The following is a 22,459-nucleotide window of genomic DNA, read 5'->3' as shown; positions in this document are numbered from 1 at the left end:
ATGCTCAGCTCCACTGCCTTAAGCTCAAAATAAATGTCCCGTAAAGCCACGTCCTCCATGCACAGGGCATCTGTAGATCTTCATTTAATACTCAGGATGCTTACTGACTCTAGAATTATAATGTAATTCTAAGTTAAATGATGAACCTGTTGGTTCCTGGGTGATGAAAGCTGACGACTGGAGTCTGGCATAGACATGGGAGCACTGACCCTGGGCAAGGGCAGAACACTGAACAGCACAGATGTGAGAGGCAGGACAGGACAGCAGGCTGTGGCCACTAAGCATTTCCACTTGAAGGGGGCGAGCACCTGCAGAACTTAAGTTATCTGAAGAGTGGCGGAGCCAGGGACCCACCTGTTGGAGCTGCTGTTGACGATGCTGCTGTAGCTGCCCCGGGCTGCAAACGGGCAGGGGGCGGCGGGGGGAGAAGGAGAGGCAGGTGTCGGTGAGGTCTGGCGTTGTTTTAAGAAAATGTCTGCATTGAGGGTTTGCAGAGAAAGTTTATAAAGACTATCGGTAGCTGGAAATGAAAAATAAAAGGTCTCGTTAATGTGTTTTGATTTTTACTCTTCAAAATTAGTTACTTTTGAGGTTCTGATACAATGCAGAACTCAAGTGCATCTACAAAGAAAAAAAAGTAAAGCTTTTACATGTGTTCTGTTTAAAGGTCTGAAAGGAAAGAGGGAAGTCGTGTCTCTCTCTGCAGTAGGAGACTTCCCGAGAATCACCTGCACGCCCCATCCTCTCTGTGCTCTGCAGGACCCTCCTGGACAGCTTCTCCCACCTCAGGCTGGGAAGGTGGCTTTCCCATGTCCTTCAGGCATGCGCAGGGAGAGCCAGTGACTGGCCCTGAAAGAGTCTCTGTGCTTCCACCCAGGCTCACACCTGCAAAACATCCTTGAGTTCTATTCCATGATGCTACCCTGCACTCTGCTGGCAGGCCTGGTGTGTGGCCGCCCCCAGTCCATTTTTCAAGGATATGAGCTAACAGGAGTCCTGCTGCCCTTTAGGGTAATGTGTACACAGCTGTTTGAAAATCTTAAAAAATTTGTTTAAAACAGAAAAAACTTCTGTTGTGAAAAACCTATCCTGCTCTCACTAAAAGCAAATACATAGAACTTCGTTCAGCAAATGGTATCGTCTTGCACGTCCACCGTGTGCAGCATGGTGGCATCCTGCTCCAGCTACCGCGAAACAGTCTCCATGGGCTCCTGGTGTGCAAGGCTGCCCTGCCTTGTCCTCCTCGTTTTCCATCCCTGCCCAACACAGCTCTGTCCAGGTTGGTGCATTTCCACCTCATCCCCTCCTGATTGCCCTTCACGCCCTGTGCAAGCCCTGCCCACAGTGAGGACAGTTTGCTCTACTCCTATTTTCTGTGAAGGGTCTGTTTCATCTCACTTCCAGAACAGAAGCCTGCTCAACACAGTGGTTCAACTTCCCTTGTGATTCTCTCCTGCACCAGTGGTTCCCCTAAACCCCAAGGGCTCGGGGCCTGGATAAAACCGCATGTTCCTTGGCTGTGTCAAGGCATCCGTTATGGTGTTGCCATGCTAAGCACACTTCTTGAAGCCCAAGGTATCCATTCACTCCCCATCTTCAGTGCCACCTTGTGAACTACCCCAAGAATTCTGACTTTCCTCAGTGGTGCTGGCACGTCACACACTGTCCTTGTCTCCACCCCACCAACTTTCACCCATGGTTATGTGGATAATCCTCACATGCTCTGTTGTCTGCTGACTCGATGTCCATGCTCAGGGCCCGTCTCAAATGCTATCTCCTATATGGGCCCTGCTCAAAGCTCTCCACCTTTCTGCCTGCCTCAAAAGCCCCTAACATAGTGTCTGTCTGATATCACCTCTATATTGTAGGGCCATTATCTGTACAACTGTCCTGACCCTTCCCTAGCCACTCCTTGTAGGACACCTTCTCTCTGACCCCACGCCCCCTCCCCGCCCCCCACCCCCCGAAGTGAGCTGGGAACTGCCCACGCTGGAACGGGCCACACTCCGCCTCGGGTGTGCTCGCTCGCCCCAGGTGCCTGTCCTGGTGGGGGTGGGGGGGCAGCGTGTGGTGCATCCCTTGGCAGCTCTCCTTTAGTGGGATGTGTTTTACTGGGCCCAGTAGCTGCGGAAGCACTTACTAAATGTCAGAACGAAACAGGAGAAGAAAAGTCAGAAAAACATCTTATGGAATAATGCTTGATGTAGGAAGGGAAGATGGGGGAAGGTAAGGGGTGGCCAAAAATAGCACAGGGCATGGGCAATTAAGAGAGCTTTTTGACTCAATATATTTCCTCTGTGGCTATTTGCCTTTTAATAACCCCTTGGATATGCTGTCTGTTTAAACCACGAAATTATTCCAGGAGAATTTTCTCAGCATCTCCTATGGGTACAGGGCACCACGCTATAAGGGGTGCTACTTGGGGTAGAAAGATCTCTACACATGGATTCCCAGCGAAGAGCAGGCTTGCACAGCCCTGAGTGGAAAATGCTTTAATCTGCTGGGAACCCTAGGAAATGAGGCACTGCTAAGAGGGCTTGGAGGCTAGCAGTCTCAGCCAGAGAAGGGTGGAGAAGGGTAAAAAAGACTGAGAAAGCAGGGGTGGAGGAAGTTTACTGGACTGATTCTTACTGGTTTCATATAGCAATATTGTGTATATAGTGGAGCCCTGCGAGAACTTTCTAGTAGGCTGGTGGTGAGAACAGAGAGGTTACAGGATGTGGGATCAACGTAAGGTATTCATTGACTGAAAAAACAAAATAATTATGCAGTTGTGGGCCTTGGAGCAAGTATACACTTTTTCCAGTGGCAAACCATCTAGCTGTATGACAGTGAGCTCTGCTCTGAGGCACTGGGCTCTCTCAGCCTTCGTGGATGGGCCTGGGGAGGAAACAGAACTGTGCTTTCCAAAAACTGTGCCCAAAGAACTGTGCTTTCCAAACATTTTCTTCTCCAGACCATTTGTCTAGCATTTCTCGCATTTCTTCCCTCCTGAGGTGTGGAGCCAAACTCCCACTGGGTTGGATCTGGTCATCCTTCTCTCCTCTGTCCCAAAGGAGTGATGCCAGCATGTTCATCAGGTGCCACTTTGGTGACAACACCGTCACAGCCAGTGATCTTGTCTTGAAGGCTGTGTCCGGTGATGGCCCTCTTTACCACATCATGTGTTGTTACTCACACTAGCAGAGTTTATGTTTACTTTACTGGGCTACAGACAACCCCATGGAACTGGCTCCTCAGGGATGTTGTATTCCCAGTGCTGGAAACCTCCCTCTGTGGTGGAGGTAAGGTCTGTTTAATGCAGAACTACCCAAGTCACAAACTATAAGCCTAGGACTGGTGTCTAGCTGAAACCTCAGAGGGGAATCTAAGGAGCAAAAAGCATTCAGCCTGGATGCAAGGACTACAGAGAGACTCGTGTGAGATCTCTTGAATGACCAGGGATTTAGGTTTATATCTCATCCCAGGCAAAAAACAGCACTAAAAAGTGCCAGGAAATCTCATGGCAAATAGGGGGCTACAGGTTTTAACACAGAAAGCGTCTCTTTCCATTGCGTATCTATGTAAGTGAAAATGTGAAGGACGCCACGCTTAATGTACATGGCACCTGGATTTCCAAGTTCTTTGATCTCATTCAACTTTGAGGGCTTCAGTCACCCACTATTCATTTAAATGTCCCTTCACCCCAAACAATCCTGTTGTTCAACCCTAATTTTCCCTTTGGCACAAACTGGCCAAGTGTGAGTTCTAACACTGTGGTGAATGTAGATGATCAGTCCTCAGGCTGGTCCTCTCTTGACCCCAAATCCTTATAATTAGGCTCCTCCCTGGGTTTGTCTCTGTTGTCTTCTATTTTGGGTCCTAAGTATCCAGGGCAAGGGCCTCTCTTTTTAGTAGCCTGTGCTACTGTCATGATTTACTGCAGGCCAAATCGGACGAACAAGGTCAAGAAGCTAGTGAGAAAAATAGTGAAACCTTCACACAGGAATGTGTTATGTTTTCCATAAACATATGGAAAAGATGTGGGTAAAGTTGAAAGAAGACTGAATTTTTACAAAAATGATTACACTGTAAACGTATGAGGAACTAGTCAGAGAAGATACTGCTGAGTGAATGATTTCATAAAATAGTATTTCTTTGGATGATTCACTGCTCCAGCCAGATCTTCCCATTTTCTACACTGGGAAGTGGTGTGGTCTACCAGCTCTGAAAAAAAGAGTCCTAATGTGAATTGTCTGTCGGTTTCTCTGGCGTAAATACTCCTACCACAGCCAAACAAGCTATGACAGTTTCACAACTGGCAGACTATTGAACAATGGGCTTTTGCTGGCTGGTACAAGTGGGCTCTAGCAGACCACAGAGGCCAGGCCTCCTTTTAACACAATATGCCCTGTGGAGTTTTCCTGCCCAGGGTGGGGCACCATGGTTTCCAAATCTCCATACTTACAGCTGCCGGGTTTGTGAACTGGCACAGAATCCCATTCCGGTGGTGGAGAGTCTTTTTCACCCTCTGAGCTACTGGTGTTGCCTAGTTCTTGACTATTTGGGAGGAATTTTGCTAGGGCAGGTGGCCTGTTATCCACTAACTTATTTGTACCTGCAAAAAAACCAGGGAAAAAAAACCATTAATGGAAAATAATTCCTTTCTTTCAGATCTGTTTCAACGAACCTTCTAATGAGGACGAGAACACCACCCTAGCCTTTTAAAGCACTGAAAACTACTAATCGATTACTGGCACCTCGCAACTAATAATTACTAATACAATGAATTATGAAAATATATTACTCAAATGAAAATACCTTTTGTTTTCTGGGAATTTCGTGATTTGGATCCACTTGTCAATGCAGTTGGAAGAGGAATCTTGGTTGGGAGATTTCTGCGTTGTTTACTTTCCAGTGGGGGAGTATAGGAGAGCTCTAAAGAACTGAAAGACAGTTATGGATGGAAAATTCAAATTTATGCCTTTGTTTTACAGCAAAGAGTAGAAGTTACTGATCACGCTACAATTTCCATTGCATTTTCTAATCTAGCTTCCTTAGGCACTATGTAGTCATGATCTTAACTTAGCACTGGCTGCTTTCCAAACATTCCTAAGACTGTTCAGGAGACACTTACAGATTTATCCTTTGCTATTCTGAGTGCTGACAAACTGAAGTCCATTATCTGAAAATCTGTAATGGGTCACAGCACCCACCTCACATAATGGGTACAAAGCCTTTAGCACAAACTTGCCATTTTCGGGGTTGCTAACCACAGTTATTTTGCTTGTGAATGAGTCTCTCCCAGCATCTAGACTACTAGTGAGATTCTAGAATGTGGAGCCTCTGAAAGGTCTCAGACTTAAAACGTCAAGGCACCTGCTATCCCAAACTTTAAACACATTTTTTTCTCATAGAAACCACGAAATGAACCAGGGCTAAGTTCCTGGGTTGCCTATGAAAATCCACTAACTCACTGCAGAATAGCAGGACTGAACTACTTGCCTAAGGTCTAGGGTGAGTAGGGTGAGATGAATTTTCTTCTTTATTCTTGGAACTCAAGGTTAACCCTGGGCAAAAATTTAAATATTATTTTTATTTATTTAGAGTGTACATGTGTTCTAAAAGATTTAGAGGTAAGCTTAACATAATAAACATATATAAATAGAACTGGCTCTGAACTTCCTGTCCAACAAGGCAGAATGGCAGGCATGATGAGCTATTTTAAGTTTCCACAGCCTGATGAAGAAAACATTAAAATTTGTTGGCAGAGAAGCAATCTCTAGGACAAATGGGTAGGTGACACATATAAGGTAGCAGCGTGAGCAGTGTAACTATCTGGGCCATAAGGACATTCTTTACCAAGTTGCTTCTGTAATGTCCACCAAGATCAAGTTGTAGGCTTGGGAAGGCCTCTGACAGGAGTTAAGCTAACAAGTCCAAGAAGGGCATTTTCTAGTGAAGGCTGAGACACAGCTTAGAGAACCCAGTGGCCCCTTATGAGAATTCTTCCAAAAATCATCAGTGATCTCCATCATGCTCCTGGTGATGGTCAGAAAACTGTCAGTTCAAGGCTGAGCTGATAGCTTGCTTTTCATTAAAAATCCGACAAAGTTTACTGGCTGATTTAGATGTTCTAAAATGGGTGTATCTCTGGCATTTTCCACCTTAGTGTACTTCCTGTCCTGTCCCCAACCTTCAGGTGTGTGACCCCAACACCCCACTGTGGCCTCCCCCACCCCTGCATCAGATTCTTTTATTTCTTTATGCACCACATCATCTTCCTTCCGTTGCTACGCCAACTTCTCACTTCTGGAAGGCAGCCAATTTCTGCTAGGTCCTGGGACAGGGACACCCCATTATACTAATTCACACCTGATTTCAAAGGGCAGAAAGGTTCAAACCTTCCAGATAAAATAATACGTAAATATTATTAATAATATAAATACAGTTTAACAGAGGCTATTTACAAATATTTATATGGATGTAAGGCAAAGGTCATTTTCTTTCTTTCGTTTCTCCATATTTCACACAATTTTTTTTTTAAAAAGTTTATTTATTTTTGAGAGACAGAGACAGAGTGTGAGCGGAGGAGGGGCAGAGAGAGGGAGACACAGAATCCAAAGCAGGGTCCGGGCTCTGAGCTGTCAGTGCAGAGCCCGATGTGGGGTTCGAACTCATGAACCATGAGATCATGACCTGAGTTGAAGTCAGACACTTAACTGACTGAGCCACCCAGATGCCCCTCACAAAATTTTTTTTGAAAAAAGTTTTATTTATTTTTGAGAGAGTGAGTGTGTGTACCAGTGAGCAGGGGAGGGGCAGAGGGAGTAGGAGAGAATCCCAAGCAGGCTGTGCGCTAAGAGCATGGAGCTCAAATGTGGGGCTTGAACCCATGAAACTTGAGAACATGACCTGAGCAGAAATCAACAGTTGGACACTTAAGTGACTGAGCCACCCAGGTGCCCCTACAAATTTTCTATAATAAATGGGTATTACGTTTAGAATTAGTAAATGAGCTAACCAAAAATCCAAAGGGCTCAGTTAACCCAAATTATGTAGAATTTTTGGCAGGATAACAAACCGACATGAAAAAATACACTATTTACGGGCAAGATTATTAATGTACAGTTCTATGAATCTTCTAAGTCCTTCCCCTACTGACAGTTATTTAAAAACAACATCTTAAAAAAAACACAAAGGCTCCCATGAAACAGACATCCAGCACTCTGGTGGTGGTGGTGGCAGAGGTGGGTGTGTGGAAGTTATTTTTAAGGAAGTCATTTATAAGTATGGGAGTGGGGGCTATTTATACAAAATGTAACTCTGTGTCGCTGTAAAATTAGTTGGTTTTTAAGAAAAACGGTGCCAAACAACTATTTTATTTTCGCTGATTCATACTTTCCTAAATTAAGCTAGATGATCTCTATCAAGAAACCTTTTTGAAGGCTTTGGAATAAAATAGGTAAGAGCCTACTTAATTTAAATGATCTTTCTAAAAGGGAAAAACCATAAGGTGGTTCAGATGCCAGGCCTCATTTTTGCTCATGTAATACACAGTACATGCCCCTGTCTGGGGGAAGTGGAGAGGCAGATTGCTGAGGGAAAGGGTAGGGCTTTCCCAGTGCTCATGGGTCTGGAGGCCAGGGTGTGAAAGGTGGTGCCTGTGGCCCTGAGCAGAGTGTGCTGTCTGAGCAGATGATTAGAGAGTACAGTTATTCTATGAAGACTTTCCCCACTTATTTTAGATTACATTTAAGTCACGTAAACATGTAAAATGTTGACAGACAACCAGAGAACAGAAAGATCAATGGATAAACTGCTGTTCTAAACCAGGCCTGATACCACAGAAGTCCTTTTAGTGTCTTAGAGTGAACTCTAATTCCCTGGCATCTTGGACCTAAAATACAGCTTTCTGGAGGTCTACAGGTCCACTTCCTTCTGCGGTGTCAAAGCTGGCCAAAATGGATTGACCGGGTCTCTACCACTGTGACACCATGCTCCACACTCCCAGGAAATGATTTTGTGAAGTGAATTTATGCGAGTATGGTAGGATGTGGCTGCACCAGCAGAAACCATGACTGAGGCACTGCTCTGGCTTTATCACTACCTATTTATACGAAAACGAATTCTTCAGGGCACCTGGGTGGCTCAGTCAGTTAAGCATCCAACTCTTGATTTTGGCTCAGGTCATCACGGTTTGTAAGACTGAGCCACAGTCTTTTTGAGAGCCCACATTGGGCTCTGTGCTGACAACAACATAGAGCCTGCTTGGGATTCTGTCTCCCTCTCTCTCTGCCCCTCCCCTGCTTGCTTGCTCTCTCTCTCGCTTTCAAAAAAAAAAAAACAAAAACAAAACAAACTTAAAAAAACAAACAACTAAACCCCCCAAATTCTTCAACATTTCAGGATTGGGGCCTTCTGGCTTAGAGATAACATAATATTCCAATAATATTGATAATATTTAAAGACTAATTTTTCAGAAAGCAAATGCAAGCTAAGCCCACAGATTTCATTAATATTAAAATATCAGTGTTTTGGCTAACTGATATATAGAATAAACATTTATTCCTAATCAGATAAAGCTTCTAAAAGGTGACAATACACAAATGCCTTATTAATGATACCCCTTTTTCAGAGTGCATCTATACCCTTCAGATATGTGGAACCACAGAGTAACACATTGACAGCACTTCTGAGGTGACAGGAGTTTTGGGTATCACTTAGAACTGGCAGTGATTTTACCTGAGCCACAGAGCAAGGCTTGTCATAACTCACTGTAGACAGGGAATGGCTCTATTCAGAGAGGCCACCTTTCTGGTTATTAAAAAAAACAGTCTGTTTAATTCCATATTTGAGTGATGTACCAATTAATTCTGACTCCTAATACTTTTATCCCCGTGTTTGGGAAAACACAAAACAAGACTGGTGAGTTTAAAGAGATTAGATTAAGGAGATTAGAAGAGTAAGGCTGCATACGGATTTCTCCAGTTACAAATGACAAGGTAAAAAGACAATTCAGAGAACACTGCTTAAACTGTCTTGCTGGTAACGATGTTTCTCTTGACTATATATCAAGAGAACATGAGTTATCCCTGTAACTGTCCCTTGACTAGGTGGTGGAGAAGGGGATACTGTAGCTTTTCGTTTACCAGAGAACTTGAAATCCTTACAAAGCTAGTGGTATTCAAGTGAAGCCTTTTCAAAATCAAATTTGCTAATGGTCAACTTATTCTATAAAAAAATCAGAATACAACAGACGTCAGCAGAAAAGGGATGAGGGTAAAAATGAACATGTACATGTATAAAAAATACTATGCCTCTGAGCTCAGGCATCAAGGCTAAAACAGTGCAGAATGGGTCAAAGTAACCTGTGGAATGGTTTTGCTATGGAAATCCAGTTAATGGCCAATTTTTAGTAAAAAATCAGAATGTAACACAAGTCAGTGGAAGAGGGATGAACGTAAGAATTAACAAACACTATCTTTTTTAAAAATTATGTCTGACAGCTCAGGCATCAAGGCTAATCATGCAGATCTGACAAAGTCACCTATGGAATTTTTTATGATAATTCTTAGAAGCTTGGTTTTTAAATTTGTGATATGAATCATAGCCAGATTGTCTATTCTTGCAAGAGCCCCATGAAAACTAGGGTTTTTCATAATTTGTATTTTTTAGCCCTATTTATCTAGAAATATCTGATCAATCACCTAAGCATGAAATAGGCCTAGAAGAATAGTTCTGGTCACTAAGGTATTATTCCTTTCCTGGAGTGCCAGAATATTAGCACTAATTAGTGCCTCAGGATGATTTCTCTCAGGAGAGATCCAAGTGTGTCAACCACTACGCCCCTTGACATTGCTGCTAGCTGGGTCAGATTGGTTCTCATCACACTGTGGGATCGAATCACTCAAATAACAATGTGCATGTAAGAGTGAATTTTAGGTACGAATACTCCACTAATAATGAATGACTGCCATATGCTGTATTATTTCATAAATTTAGGTTAAAGGTTACATTTCACTAGGGTAACACCTAATTTCTTAGTAGGGTTCATGTCCAGTGTAGAGCACAACGCAGGGCTTGAACTCATGACCCTGAAAATTGAGACCTGATCTGAGATCAAGAGTTGAACCTTTGACCGACTGAGCCACCCAGGCACCCTGACACTTAATTTCTTATTAGGTATTAGTTCTACAGAACAGAATGCCCGTGCCTGAGTTAAGCTATATTTATTACCTAGGTAGAGAGTCTAGTCTATTGGTGCTTCTGGAAAGCTCACATATTGTTCGCCGAATCAAAGTTAGAATAGACCTTCCACAAAAACTAAGGCCAGTTCTCATGATAACAGTGTCTTCCTTTATTAACTTATACCCAATTCTTTCAACTTCCTAGGTTGATGCTCACTTAACACAAAAGGTAAATATCAGCCTCCATGCAGATGGCCATTTTATATGATGAACTATGAAGGGCATTAACAATACTAAAACTAAAATTAGCTTATTAGGTAGATCTAAGGTTTAACGAAAGTATGAAGTAGGCTTAATTAATAACCTAACAGTTCAACTCCTTCATTTACTTGCAGAAAGATTCTGCAGCAAGTCTTCCCTGTGGGGCTTACCAGAATCCTGCTCCATGGTGACTGGAATTGAGTTATTTCTTACTCAATTCATCTTAGACTTGTCTGATAGGTGATAACTGTCCTGAGCATTAAGGTAAGAACAAATTCTTCCAAGTTTTGTGGCAAAGAATCCTAGAACCCAACTGTAGTGGTGGGTTAGTAAACAGATTCAGAGCTCTTTTTGAGAAAAGTTAGGCTCATACCTGTGGCTGAATTATCAAGGTCGCCTTTGTACAGAAGTGAAATGGCTCTCTGCCTGGGAGCAAATTACCAACCTAAACTTTCATAACAAGTCATTAACTCTGCCTTTTACATGTCTGACATCAGAAGCATGTGGTCCCCAGTCAACATTAAGCATTAGAAAAAAAACCCAAGAGGAACATGATGCAGTACATGGCTTTTGTTGCAAAAAACTCCATAAAAACTGACCAACCACAAAAACATTACCTGGATTTCACCAGTAACTTCTTATATATATCTTAGTTCTCTGCACTCATTCATTTTTCTTACCTGGGTTTCACATCTGTTGGGATTTCTTTCTTAACATTTAAGAGTTTTTTGCTTTTTTGCTTCACTTGAGACATTTCATTTTCATGTTTTTCAGGCATGGCTTGTTTTCCCTTTTGCTTTTCTGTATCCTGTAAAAAAATGTACACTTAGCTGCTGAGAAGGATTAATAAGTCTATATGAAGGTAGAGACACAAAACCAAAGACAGACCAGATACAACACGTATGTATAAAAACAACCACCTCCTTTCTATCTTTATTATGGTTCTCTCAATTTTTTTAGCCTCTGACTTATTATAATTATGCTTTGGTGAGTCTGAATTATAAAGAATGTTATTTTATTTATACTCCTACTCTGTCTGGGGTGGGTGCAGTGGTAGCAGCAAATTGGTGGCTTCTTATTTTTAAGTACTGGGGAGCAAACCTTGCTTTTTTTTTTTTTTTTTTTTTTTAAAATAAGAAAATTCAACTTGGAATACAGTATAAAGTTACACACTCTGGAAATGCTCCTAAATCCTGAGCACAAGTAAAACCCAGGGCAAGAAAACAGCACCGGCAAGTAGTAAGTGTTCGCACCTGTTCACTAAGTGTCCATGAGTGACAATATGGCCGTGAAAGTGTTATGGCGGGTTTAATGCTAACCATTCACCACCAACAAGAAGAAGCTTAGTTATTCATTCACTTACTCAACAAACATTTACCGGTCAGCCACTTGGTGCTAGGCAATGGGGTTACCAAGGGGGCCCAGGCCCTTTCCCCAAGTCTAGTGGGGGGGGGGGGACACACATGACAGCTGGAGATGAACTTGTACCTTCGTGTAGAAATGTTCACTGGCTATGACTGGAGCACAGAAGGGCTGTCTTGCCTGGCTTGAGTGTGGAGCCTGTGCTGAGAAGGACACACCCAAGCTGCACCTTAAAGCCGTACTATTTTCCAGTCTGCCCACTGAGGTTTCTGGCCCCTGACTACTATGTAAGTACAGAAACCACACATATGCATTTTTATAGTAATTCGACAGTTGTGGCATCCAAGCATGAGACCAGTGGACTTGTCTCCCAAACAGGGCAAGGATCCATTCAGGTATTAAGGAACTCTCTGGGGAGTTGCATTTGGCGTGGGTGTGTACTACTTGTGTATAGTAGGACCATCTAGATGACACATGGGAAATAAAAAACACCCTGGTTCTTCATCACACACAGTTTGAGCAGTACTGTGTGCAAGGAAGCACTGAGGCTAATCAGGGGACAGACAGGGGAAGGACAGACTCAGCAAACGAGCACAGCTGTGGGTGTGGGAGGAATTACAAGCATAAAGGTATATTAGAAGCTACCCAGCTTCAGAGTTCATGGTTATTAAGGCAACCTGGGTTTTAACAGGTCACACCAGGTCAATCTATTTAAGTGTCAAGAGTAAATAATCAGGAAAAGGGCTAAAACACCCTCCTGTCCCCACACCTTTTAAGACTATTCTGTTGGCCATCCGGATGGAAGACATCTGGATGGCCAACAGGCACATGAAAAGATGCTCAACGTCGCTCCTTATCAGGGAAATACAAATCAAAACCACACTCAGATATCACCTCACGCCAGTCAGAGTGGCCAAAATGAACAAATCAGGAGACTATAGATGCTGGAGAGGATGTGGAGAAACGGGAACCCTCTTGCACTGTTGGTGGGAATGCAAATTGGTGCAGCCACTCTGGAAAGCAGTGTGGAGGTTCCTCAGAAAATTAAAAATAGACCTACCCTATGACCCAGCAATAACACTGCTAGGAATTTACCCAAGGGATACAGGAGTACTGATACATAGGGGCACTTGTACCCCAATGTTTATAGCAGCACTCTCAACAATAGCCAAATTATGGAAACAGCCTAAATGTCCATCAACTGATGAATGGATAAAGAAATTGTGGTTTATATACACAATGGAGTACTACATGGCAATGAGAAAGAATGAAATATGGCCCTTTGTAGCAACGTGGATGGAACTGGAGAGTGTGATGCTAAGTGAAATAAGCCATACAGAGAAAGACAGATACCATATGGTTTCACTCTTATGTGGATCCTGAGAAACTTAACAGAAACCCATGGAGGAGGGGAAGGAAAAAAAAAAAAAAAGAGGTTAGAGTGGGAGAGAGCCAAAGCATAAGAGACTCTTAAACACTGAGAACAAACTGAGGGTTGATGGGGGGTGGGAGGGAGGGGAGGGTGGGTGATGGGTATTGAGGAGGGCACCTTTTGGGATGAGCACTGGGTGTTGTATGGAAACCAATTTGACAATAAATTTCATATATTGAAAAAAAAAAGACTATTCTGAATTATTCAAGAATTATTTCTTGACCAGTTGACTCATAAAGGACTTTGTAGACCATGAGCTCTTTGAGGACAAGAACATGGTCTTTTTGTCCTCTGTTGTTTCCCAGACATAAGGTCTGGCACTTGGGTGGTCAGGTACGTAATTTTTTTAAATTTTAATTTGCATTAAAAAAGATTTTGCAGATAGCTGACACAAATGTTACATACATTTCAAGTGTACAACATAGTGATTCAGCATCTCTAGCTGTTATGCTGTGCTCACCACAAGTGTAGCTACCACCTGTCAGAAATATCACAATATCATTGACTATACATTATCATTGACTATATTTCCTAAGCTGTGCCTTTCACCCCTGTGACTTATTCATTCCATAACTGGAAACCTGTAACTCCCACTTCTCTTCACCCATTTTGCCCATCCCTCCACCCCCTCCCCTCTGGCAACTGCCAGTTCTCCTTATTTGTGGGTCTGATTCTGCTTCTTGTTTGTTTATCCATCTGTTTTGTTTTTTAGATTCCACATATGTGTGAAAGCATGTGGTATTTGTCTTTCTCAGTCTGACTTACTTCACCTAGCCTAACACCCCTCGTCTATGCTGTTGCAAATGGCAAACGCTCATCCCGTTTAAACGACTGTGTAATAGTCCACCCAATCCCTACTTTTTGAATGAAAGGGTAGAAAAAGGATGGAAAAGACATCTATGGGAAAGTGATTTGTCAAGTCTGTCATCTAGTTAGGAAGGAAACACACACAACTGGAAAACACACCAGTCACAAAGTAGTAAAAGCACATAAATTATATGCAAGAGTACTGAGGAGGAGGAATAAAAGCTGATCAGAAGGGAGCAGGACAGCAGGCATGAAGGCCGCATGGAGGATTCTGTGCTGTGTCTGCAAGAAGCAAATGGCAGGGAGGAGACAGGAGAAGCAGGAGGAAACGAACAACAGAGAGAATTATGCCAGTGGGTGCACACAGAATGGCGGCAGACAGGGTCAGCTGGAGAGAAGTGTTAGGAGAAAAGCTGGAAAGGCAAGAAAGGAAGTGAGGAAAAGTTGTGAAGAAAGCCTGTGCTGAAAATGCTTTCCAAATGCTTGTTTGTATCATCAAAACTGTTGGGATTGCACTCAAAGATGAGTAGATGGCATTCTGCATTTCTGAAGGAATCTGTTAGAAAGGATATACAACCCAGTACAGAATCCAATGCTATGGACTGTACTGAGGGCATACAGAGCACCACACCAAATGTGAAGGATGCAAAGGGGAAGGGAGTTGACAAGAAAAATAAGTCACATATAAATTTCATTTAAAAAATTAATATATGCAGATGACACTGTTAGATGTCTTTAAGAAATGATTCCTTAGGTTACTAGATTAAAACTGAAAAAGGAATTTGGGCCTGGAGTATTAAAGGCTATATTAGGATCATATTAAATTTGAAATATAGTTATCTAAAAATAAAAATGCCAAAATAGAATTATGCCCTCGCTTTTCTACAAAGCACCTATAACTCAGTCTCAGACCCATTCACAATAGTAACCTTACCTTCCATTTACCTAACACCACTAAGTACCAGACTTTTGCAGTATTATTTGACACTGGTGACTACCCTGATTGCTGAGGACTCTGGGCTATAGGGAAGCTTTCTTGATGTGTTGATGTCTGCTGAGCTGGCCAGTTCTGGGTGACCACTAAAGCCTTGGGTCTTCCCTGAGGCCACCTTCCACTCCAGGACAGTCACTGCCCTCCTGGCAGGAGGAGTGAGCTGCTCCCGAAGCCTGCTGTACCAGCTGTGATAAGACAGGAGAAATCCAATATAATTAAAGTGGTCTAGTTCTTTCTCATCCTCTTTTGATACTTAAAATTTGAAACAAATTGCATGAGCCAGGGTAGTTACTATTCTAGATAGTCCCTATCTTTCAAGCAGGGTTTCCAATTTCTAATTATTTTACTTTATCAACATGCTTGCAGATGTTCTTGCCTGGGGGAAATGAAGACCTCCATTCGGGGGTTGTGACTCCTTCCTGCAAGACAGTGGCTTAGGCCTGCCTGTGCACGCTGAGAAGGAATCCTCAGAACATGTACATATGTTAAAGAGAAAAGGTTCATTCTATATTAAAAAACCCAATCTATGAGACACCTCCTTCCATCGTTTGTTTGGGGGAGCCCGTCATACCTCCTTGAGGAGAGGCTCTGTGTCTGGGTTGGAGGTCTCTGTGGTGGTGGAGGAGCTGTCGTCATCAGCCAAGGAGTCTTTCAGCTCATCTTCCTGTGGCTTTCCCTTTCCCTTCTTCTCCTTTTCCTCTTGCTTCTTAGGTGGTTTCACCTTGCGCTGAAGAGGTTTTCCTTTCCCTGGGGGTGAAAGTCAAAATAAAATAACTTCTTGGTTTTTAAATAGCTCAGAAAACATAGCCATTATAACTTTTCTCCAAGAGGCTGGATTCTTTTTCTCATTAATAAAGGTTTCTTTCTTCTCTAATTACAGCTTTCCAAATCATGTTTGGCTTTTTGATTAGAATTTTGGTGAAAGTCAATTTTACTGAGGCATAATTAATTTATGTACAGTAAGATAAACCCATTTTAAGTATAGAGTTCAATGACTTTTGGCAAACTCAGTAGTTTTAACCAGTTTATGTCTGTCTTAGAATATTCTTTTTATACTCCACAGGGCGATGCAGCTTTGAAAAGTCACAGAAGTGAAAACCAGAGATCCTTTCAAGCCTGTTTGGAGATGGAAGCCTGAAGGTGATGCCCATGTAGATCACCCAAGGGATAGAAGAGGCTCGGAGACAGAACCATGATGGCTGAGTCCAAATCCTGGCTCTCCCTAACAAGCTGTGTGATCTTGGCCTCCCATCTGTAAGCTGGGAGAGACAACACCTCACAGGGTTGTAATGAGGAATTCATAAAGCCCTCAGAGCAGTGCCTGGCACATAAACATCACGGAATGTTCTATATGGACAGAATGAAACAGAGCTATAGAAAGCCTAGTATTTTTATTGGAGTCTGCGTGGCTCAGTTGGTTGAGTGTCTGACTTTGGCTCACAGTTTGTATCTCACAGTTCATGGGTTTGAGCCCCATGTCAGCCTCTGAGTTGTCAGCACAGAGCCTGGAGACTGCTTCAGATTCTGTGTCTCCCTCTCTCTGCCCCTCCCCTGCTCATGCTCTGTCTCTCTTTCTAAAATAAATAAACATTAAAAAAATTTAGAAAGCCTAGTCTTTTTAAAAGATGTGGATGCTCCCAAGACAAACAAGAAGCCACAGTATATTTGAGTGCCACTATTTCCCAAGCAGCATTCCATGTCCTGAGTACAGCACCAGCACCAACAACATAATCCCTGCCTTCACAGAGCTTACATTCTAGCTGCATCAGACAGCTGCAGAGAAATCCCCGGATTCCAACACCTGTGGAGTCACCTGGGTGGGCAGGCAGGGTAAAGCTGCAGAAGCCACATAAGCCACAGTTTAACCCATTCTATATATGCCAATTAAAAATACATTACTCTGATAATGGTAGCTTAATACGAGTTATTTAAATCCCAACATTTCATGGCCACTGTTAATTGTCAGAAACTCAAACTTTGGCATCTAGAACAGGGGATAGCAAACCACGGCCCCTGGATGAAATCTGGCCTGCAGCCTGTTTTGTATAGCTTGTGAGGTGGGAGTGATTCTTACTTTTTTAAGTGATTGGAAAAAGGAACAAGAATATATGACAGAAGGCAGTTTGTGGCACATCAAGCCTCACATATTTATTGTCTGGCCCTTTCCAGTAAACTTTTGCTGAGCCTGCTCTAGAAAAAGAATAGGTAAAGCTCTGATTTTTAGGAATGTCATTTTGTCGTTTACTTTCACACTGATTCCAGGGGGTATTATATTTGAAACCATAACTGGGACATTAAGTCTCAAAAATTGAGAAGCCTTTGTTTTAGCAGAAGATCGGCCAGTTGGTTTATTTACAGCCTCTGATCCATCCTGACTGGCTGCGGCTCCTCTCTGCCATGGCAGAAGGGAAGGAGCCGGTCCTACTCTGGCCCCAGGAGCCCCTGGATTTCTCAGATTCTGAGTTCAACAGTTCATGTTGAAAGCCCTTCAAACTTCCCCACACGATAGAGATCAATCCCCCATGCAATGAATTTCTCACCTGCAATTATACAATTTTGTCATGCTTAGGTTCACTGTGTGAGAGGCACTACCTATATAAATAATCGTATTTACAATAACCTGAAACTAGCTTAATAAATAGGAAAGTGTTAGAAGTGATACATTTTTTAAAGGTGGACTCAAATACTGACGACATGGATACACAAAGGAGAAAAAGAAACACTTAACAAACCAAGAGTTAAACTGAAAACTTGGGTAAAAAAAAAAAAAAAGCTTATCTCACAAAAGACTAGTTTACACTTTTTACCTCCAAATCCCCATCTTTTATTAATTTCTTAATATGCTGCACTTGCACTTGTCCCCAACGCCTTAATGAATGGCATTTTGAAAAGGTTATCAATAACTCCTTAGCTGTCAATACCAATGACCTCTAGCACTCCTCTTCTACAAGACCTGTTTGGACACTAGAATATCCCATCTCCCTCCCCGCCCCGCCATACGTCACAGTATTATCCTTTTCTGGTACTGGGATTCTTTTGGCAACTTTTTTGCTGGCTTCATCTTTGCTGATGTTCCCTGGAGATATGCCCTTGGAACTTCTTTCTCCTTTATAGTCCCCCCAGGGGCTCACTTTAATTAATTTGACATAAACAATTCAAATCTAAAATGCCCAAACTGAGTTAAATATCCTAAAAAACATCTTTTGGGTTCTCAGTCTGTAACAATCATACTTAATCTGCTGTAATTTAGACTAATCTGGGGTGCTTTTTTTTTTTTAATATGAAATTTATTGTCAAATTGGTTTCCATACAACACCCAGTGCTCATCCCAACAGGTGCCCTCCTCAATACCCATCACCCACCCTCCCCTCCCTCCCACCCCCCATCAACCCTCAGTTTGTTCTCAGTTTTTAAGAGATGTTGCTTTGTTGGGGCTCCACACTGAGTTTCTGATTAAGCAGTTCTGTGTGGGACCTGGCATGGGTAAATTTTTAAAAAGCTCCTGTAGTGACTCTAGCGTGTAACTAGGCTGAGAATCAGTAGTCAATGGTATCAACACAATCACCACTGTATCAGTCCTACGGCCTAGGCTAGCAGCTGCTTCACTGTCCTGTGTGATTTCCTCTGCTGCTTCTGTTCCCAAATTCAAATGTTGGTGGGAGGGGAGAGAACATGTTGTCATCAAAGGACTAGAAATAATTCTGACTGGATCAGCCTGATGATGGGCCTATGTGCCCTGCAAGGCTGCACACACTGGGGTGGCCTCTGTCTTCCTCTTGCCACTTGGTGGGGTGAGGGAAGAAGCTGACTTCTCAGTCAAGCTTGTTCTCAAGGGTTTATTCCCTTCCTTAGGGACTGGTTCCCAGTGGAAAGACTGGGCTTTGGGAAAGGGGAGTCTCAAACATTTTGCCAAGAGGGGACTGGCAAGCGGGAATCAGAAGTCACAGGGAAACTGCCCTCTCCAAGAAAAATTGTTACCTCAATACACAGTGGAGGACACAGGATATCACCTGCCTTAAGGAAACCACACCTTAACTGGTGTATAATCTATATAAAAACTAACCCATCCAAGTAAAGACAATACAAACTGAAGGGAAAAGCAGCTTAGAAAAACCCAGTGTTACCAGCAGTGGCTGATAGACCTAACATGAGCGACAGGTTCCTCAGACTTCACACCACCGTCTGGGTGAAATGTCCCTGAGGCCACTCACCCTCTGTCTGCCCACTCCCACCATCACCAAGCAGACTCTAGATTGAGCATGTGTCCATGACCTACTTGGTCAACATATGCCCCCTCGGCATTGTCATTCCTCATACAGTTTAAACACTTGCAGGGCAGCGACCAGCCTTACTGATCTATCTTCAGTGCCTTGCATGGTGCCCAGCACCTAGCAAGTGCTTGGCCAGGGTCTGCCAACCTGTACAAGTTGGTTTGTGCCTTTCTAAATCCTGAAATACACTTACAGTGTGACCTGCTCTGAGACTTGCCACCCCAAGTCCGGAAGCTGATCCCATCTCACTCTATGAGTAGAATTTGAATCCAGGTTTGAATCCAAAGTCAGTCTTCGTGGCAAACTGTATGATTCCATTTATACAACAATCTTTTTTAAAAATTTTTAATGTTTGTGTAAAATTTATTTTTGAGAGAAAGAGAGAGACATAGCAGGAGCAGGGGAGGGGGAGAGAGAGAGAGAGAGAGAAGACACAGAATCCGAAACAGGCTCCAGGCTCTTTGCTGTCAGCACAGAGCCTGACATTGGGCTCGAACTCACAAACCGTGAAATCATGACCCGAACCAAAGTTGGACGCTTAACCAATTCACCCACCCAAGTGCCCCTATACAACATTCTTGAAATGATGTATTATAAAATGGAGGTTAATGGTTGCCAGGGGTTAAGGAAGGGACAGGAGTGGGAGGGAAGTGGCTGTGGCTAGAAAAGGACACAAAAGGGATCACATGGTGATGTAAATGTCCTGTATCTTGACTGTATTGGTATTAATACAGGCATACCTCGGAGTTACTGCAGGTTTGGTTCCAAACCACCACAATAAGTGAGTCAATTTTTTGGTTTCCTAGTGCATATGAAAGTTATCTTCAGGGGCATCTGGGTGGCTCAGCTGGTTAAGTATCCAACTCTTGATTTTGACTCAGGTCATGATCTCACGGTTCATGAGATCAAGCCCGCATCGGGCTCTGCCCTGACAACGCAGAGCCTGCTTGGGATTCTCTCTCTCTCTGCCCCTCGCCTGCTTGTGCTCTCTCTCTCTCTCAAAATAAATAATAAAAATAAAGTTCTCTTTATAATATACTGTAGTCTATTAAGTGTGCAATAACATTATATCTAAAAAAAAGGTACATACCTTAATTAAAAAATACATTATGTCTAAAACATGCTAACCACCATCATCTGAGCTTTCAGTGAGTTGTAATCATTGATTATGGATCACTACAACAAATTTAATAAGGAAAAGTTGTGATGTATTGTGAGGATTACCAAAATGTGACCCAGAGACATGAAGTGAGCAAGCGCTGTTAGAAGGATACTAAAGGCAGGACCGCCACAGCCGTAAGAGACACAGTTACGTGCGAGGTGCAGTAAAGCGAAGTGCAGAAGAGGAGCATGCCTGTATCCGGGCTGTGATATTGGACTGCTAAGTTGTATGCAGTTGCTGGTTGCCATGCCTGCTCATAAAAATGGTCAAAATGAAACACTTTCTTCATTGCTTTAAAGCCTGAGGGAGTATATTTTTTCTAATGACTGAGTGGATACAAAACTCTTCATTGACCAAAACCATTTGTCCCTATCTGCAGGGTCCCTCAGGGCTGGGCTGTGTGTATGGGAACATAAGGCGGGCTGCTACATATCTGTGACAGAGTACCACCTGCATCTTACAGATCTAGCATCCTTACTGAGCAGTGAAGCTATGAGCCTCATCAAATAATCCAAATTTGAGCTGACTACATACATGCTGTAGTCACCACAAGTGCTGTGTGCGTGGGTGAGGCTGGGCGTACATCTAAGAGGCGTGATGTAGGAGAGGAGCTAGGATTTAATGTTATAAGGTCAAGACAATGTGAACGTGAAGAACATTCCCATATTCTCTCTAATCAAGGCAAAATGCCCACTCTGTTATTCAGTGTCCTCAGATTCAAGCAGGAATTCAATGCCAGCAAAGTCTGTTTTTTTTTTCAGGTGAATTCTTAGGCTTCCTTTTCCTGCATGAGAACTACATAACAATGTCTGGCCATAGCTGCCAAGAAATGTGCTGCTCAATTTAACACTTGATGGTAACAACTAAGTTTGTTCTAGGTTTCTGATGAGAAAGGACCATAATTAAAAACAAACACATAAAACATCAAAAACTCCTTTTCGTCTTTTATTCACTGTTTTACACGTGCTTTAATAATTTAAACCACTTCCAATTAGTTTAAGTAGGAAAAGTATGAATATAAATTTAAAGAATATGTCCTCTACTAAGGACACTAGTGAATAAATGAATTTGCAATCAACTAGTTTGGGCAAGCTGCTTTGGCTGTCTCTCTTCCACTTAAATCATTTAACTTCTACCCAAAAGAACCACTTCAGTAAAGTTTCAATTACCAGCCAATGGTTTTTCTGAATATGTGCAGTCCCTGGCAGCAGGGGACCCAAGGCAGGCCATGTAATGTCAATTGCAACACCTGACTAGAATCTCTAGAGAACCACCAATTCTGGCATGAATTTGCCTCCTCACGTTTTGGCTGCTGAAATGGTCTAAATGAGGCCAATAAACAGACCCACATGCAATTTACTTGGGTCAGTATTGGTCATGCAAATTTATTTCTCCCTATTTGTTCAGAAATAATACCTTTATACGAGTATGATAAACTAAAACATACCAAAAGATGCATATGAAGAAAACTCTTCAGGAATTCTTTAAGCTAAAGCAAATAGTTTTCAAATTTTTACAGTAATCAAGGGTGCCTGGGTGGCTCAGTCAGTTGAGCGTCTGACTTGCACTCAGGTCATGATCTCGTGATTCATGAGTTTGAGCCCAGTGTCAGGCTCTGTGCTGACAGCTCAGAGCCTAGAGCCTGCTTTGGATTCGATGACTCCCTCTCTTTCTGCCCCTCCCTCACTCGCACCCTGTCTTTCTCCCTCAAGAATAAACATTAAAAACTAAAAAAAAATTTTACAGTAATCATATTTTGTCTGATTAAACTCTGTGCTTAGATTGTAAAGATACTTGTTTAACTCAATATAAGTTAGAAAAGAATTCCTATTAAGTGAAATAATTTTACTTCTAACCCAGGGAAGGAATTAATAATGAGTCTGTGGGAACATACTCTTTTTATTCTAGCTTTTCTTGTACCTTTATAAGGTCTTATATACCATTTGTGGGGGTAAGCAGAACCAATAAGGTACCCAGGACTAGGAAAAAACTGCACCACCA

At 42.6% G+C, this 22,459-nt stretch overlaps 1 protein-coding gene across 1 annotated transcript in view; it reads right to left on the bottom strand.

The window, feature by feature from the left end:
• Nucleotides 1–22,459, bottom strand: part of TMEM131 (transmembrane protein 131) — a 237,656-nt gene that overhangs the window by 4,318 nt on the left and 210,879 nt on the right. The window contains exons 32-36 of the mRNA XM_042932060.1: nucleotides 15,597–15,772; nucleotides 11,111–11,238; nucleotides 4,801–4,925; nucleotides 4,448–4,597; nucleotides 355–520 (exon numbers count right to left, since the gene is read on the bottom strand). Of these exons, the coding sequence (XP_042787994.1) occupies nucleotides 355–520; nucleotides 4,448–4,597; nucleotides 4,801–4,925; nucleotides 11,111–11,238; nucleotides 15,597–15,772 (745 nt within the window). The remainder of the gene's footprint in view (nucleotides 1–354; nucleotides 521–4,447; nucleotides 4,598–4,800; nucleotides 4,926–11,110; nucleotides 11,239–15,596; nucleotides 15,773–22,459) is intronic.

Source organism: Panthera leo, chromosome A3 (assembly GCF_018350215.1).
Source record: "Panthera leo isolate Ple1 chromosome A3, P.leo_Ple1_pat1.1, whole genome shotgun sequence".
Classification (NCBI taxonomy): Eukaryota; Metazoa; Chordata; class Mammalia; order Carnivora; family Felidae; genus Panthera; species Panthera leo.
The sequence above is the reverse complement of the archived record's forward strand: the minus strand, read 5'-3'. Positions and strand labels throughout refer to the sequence as shown.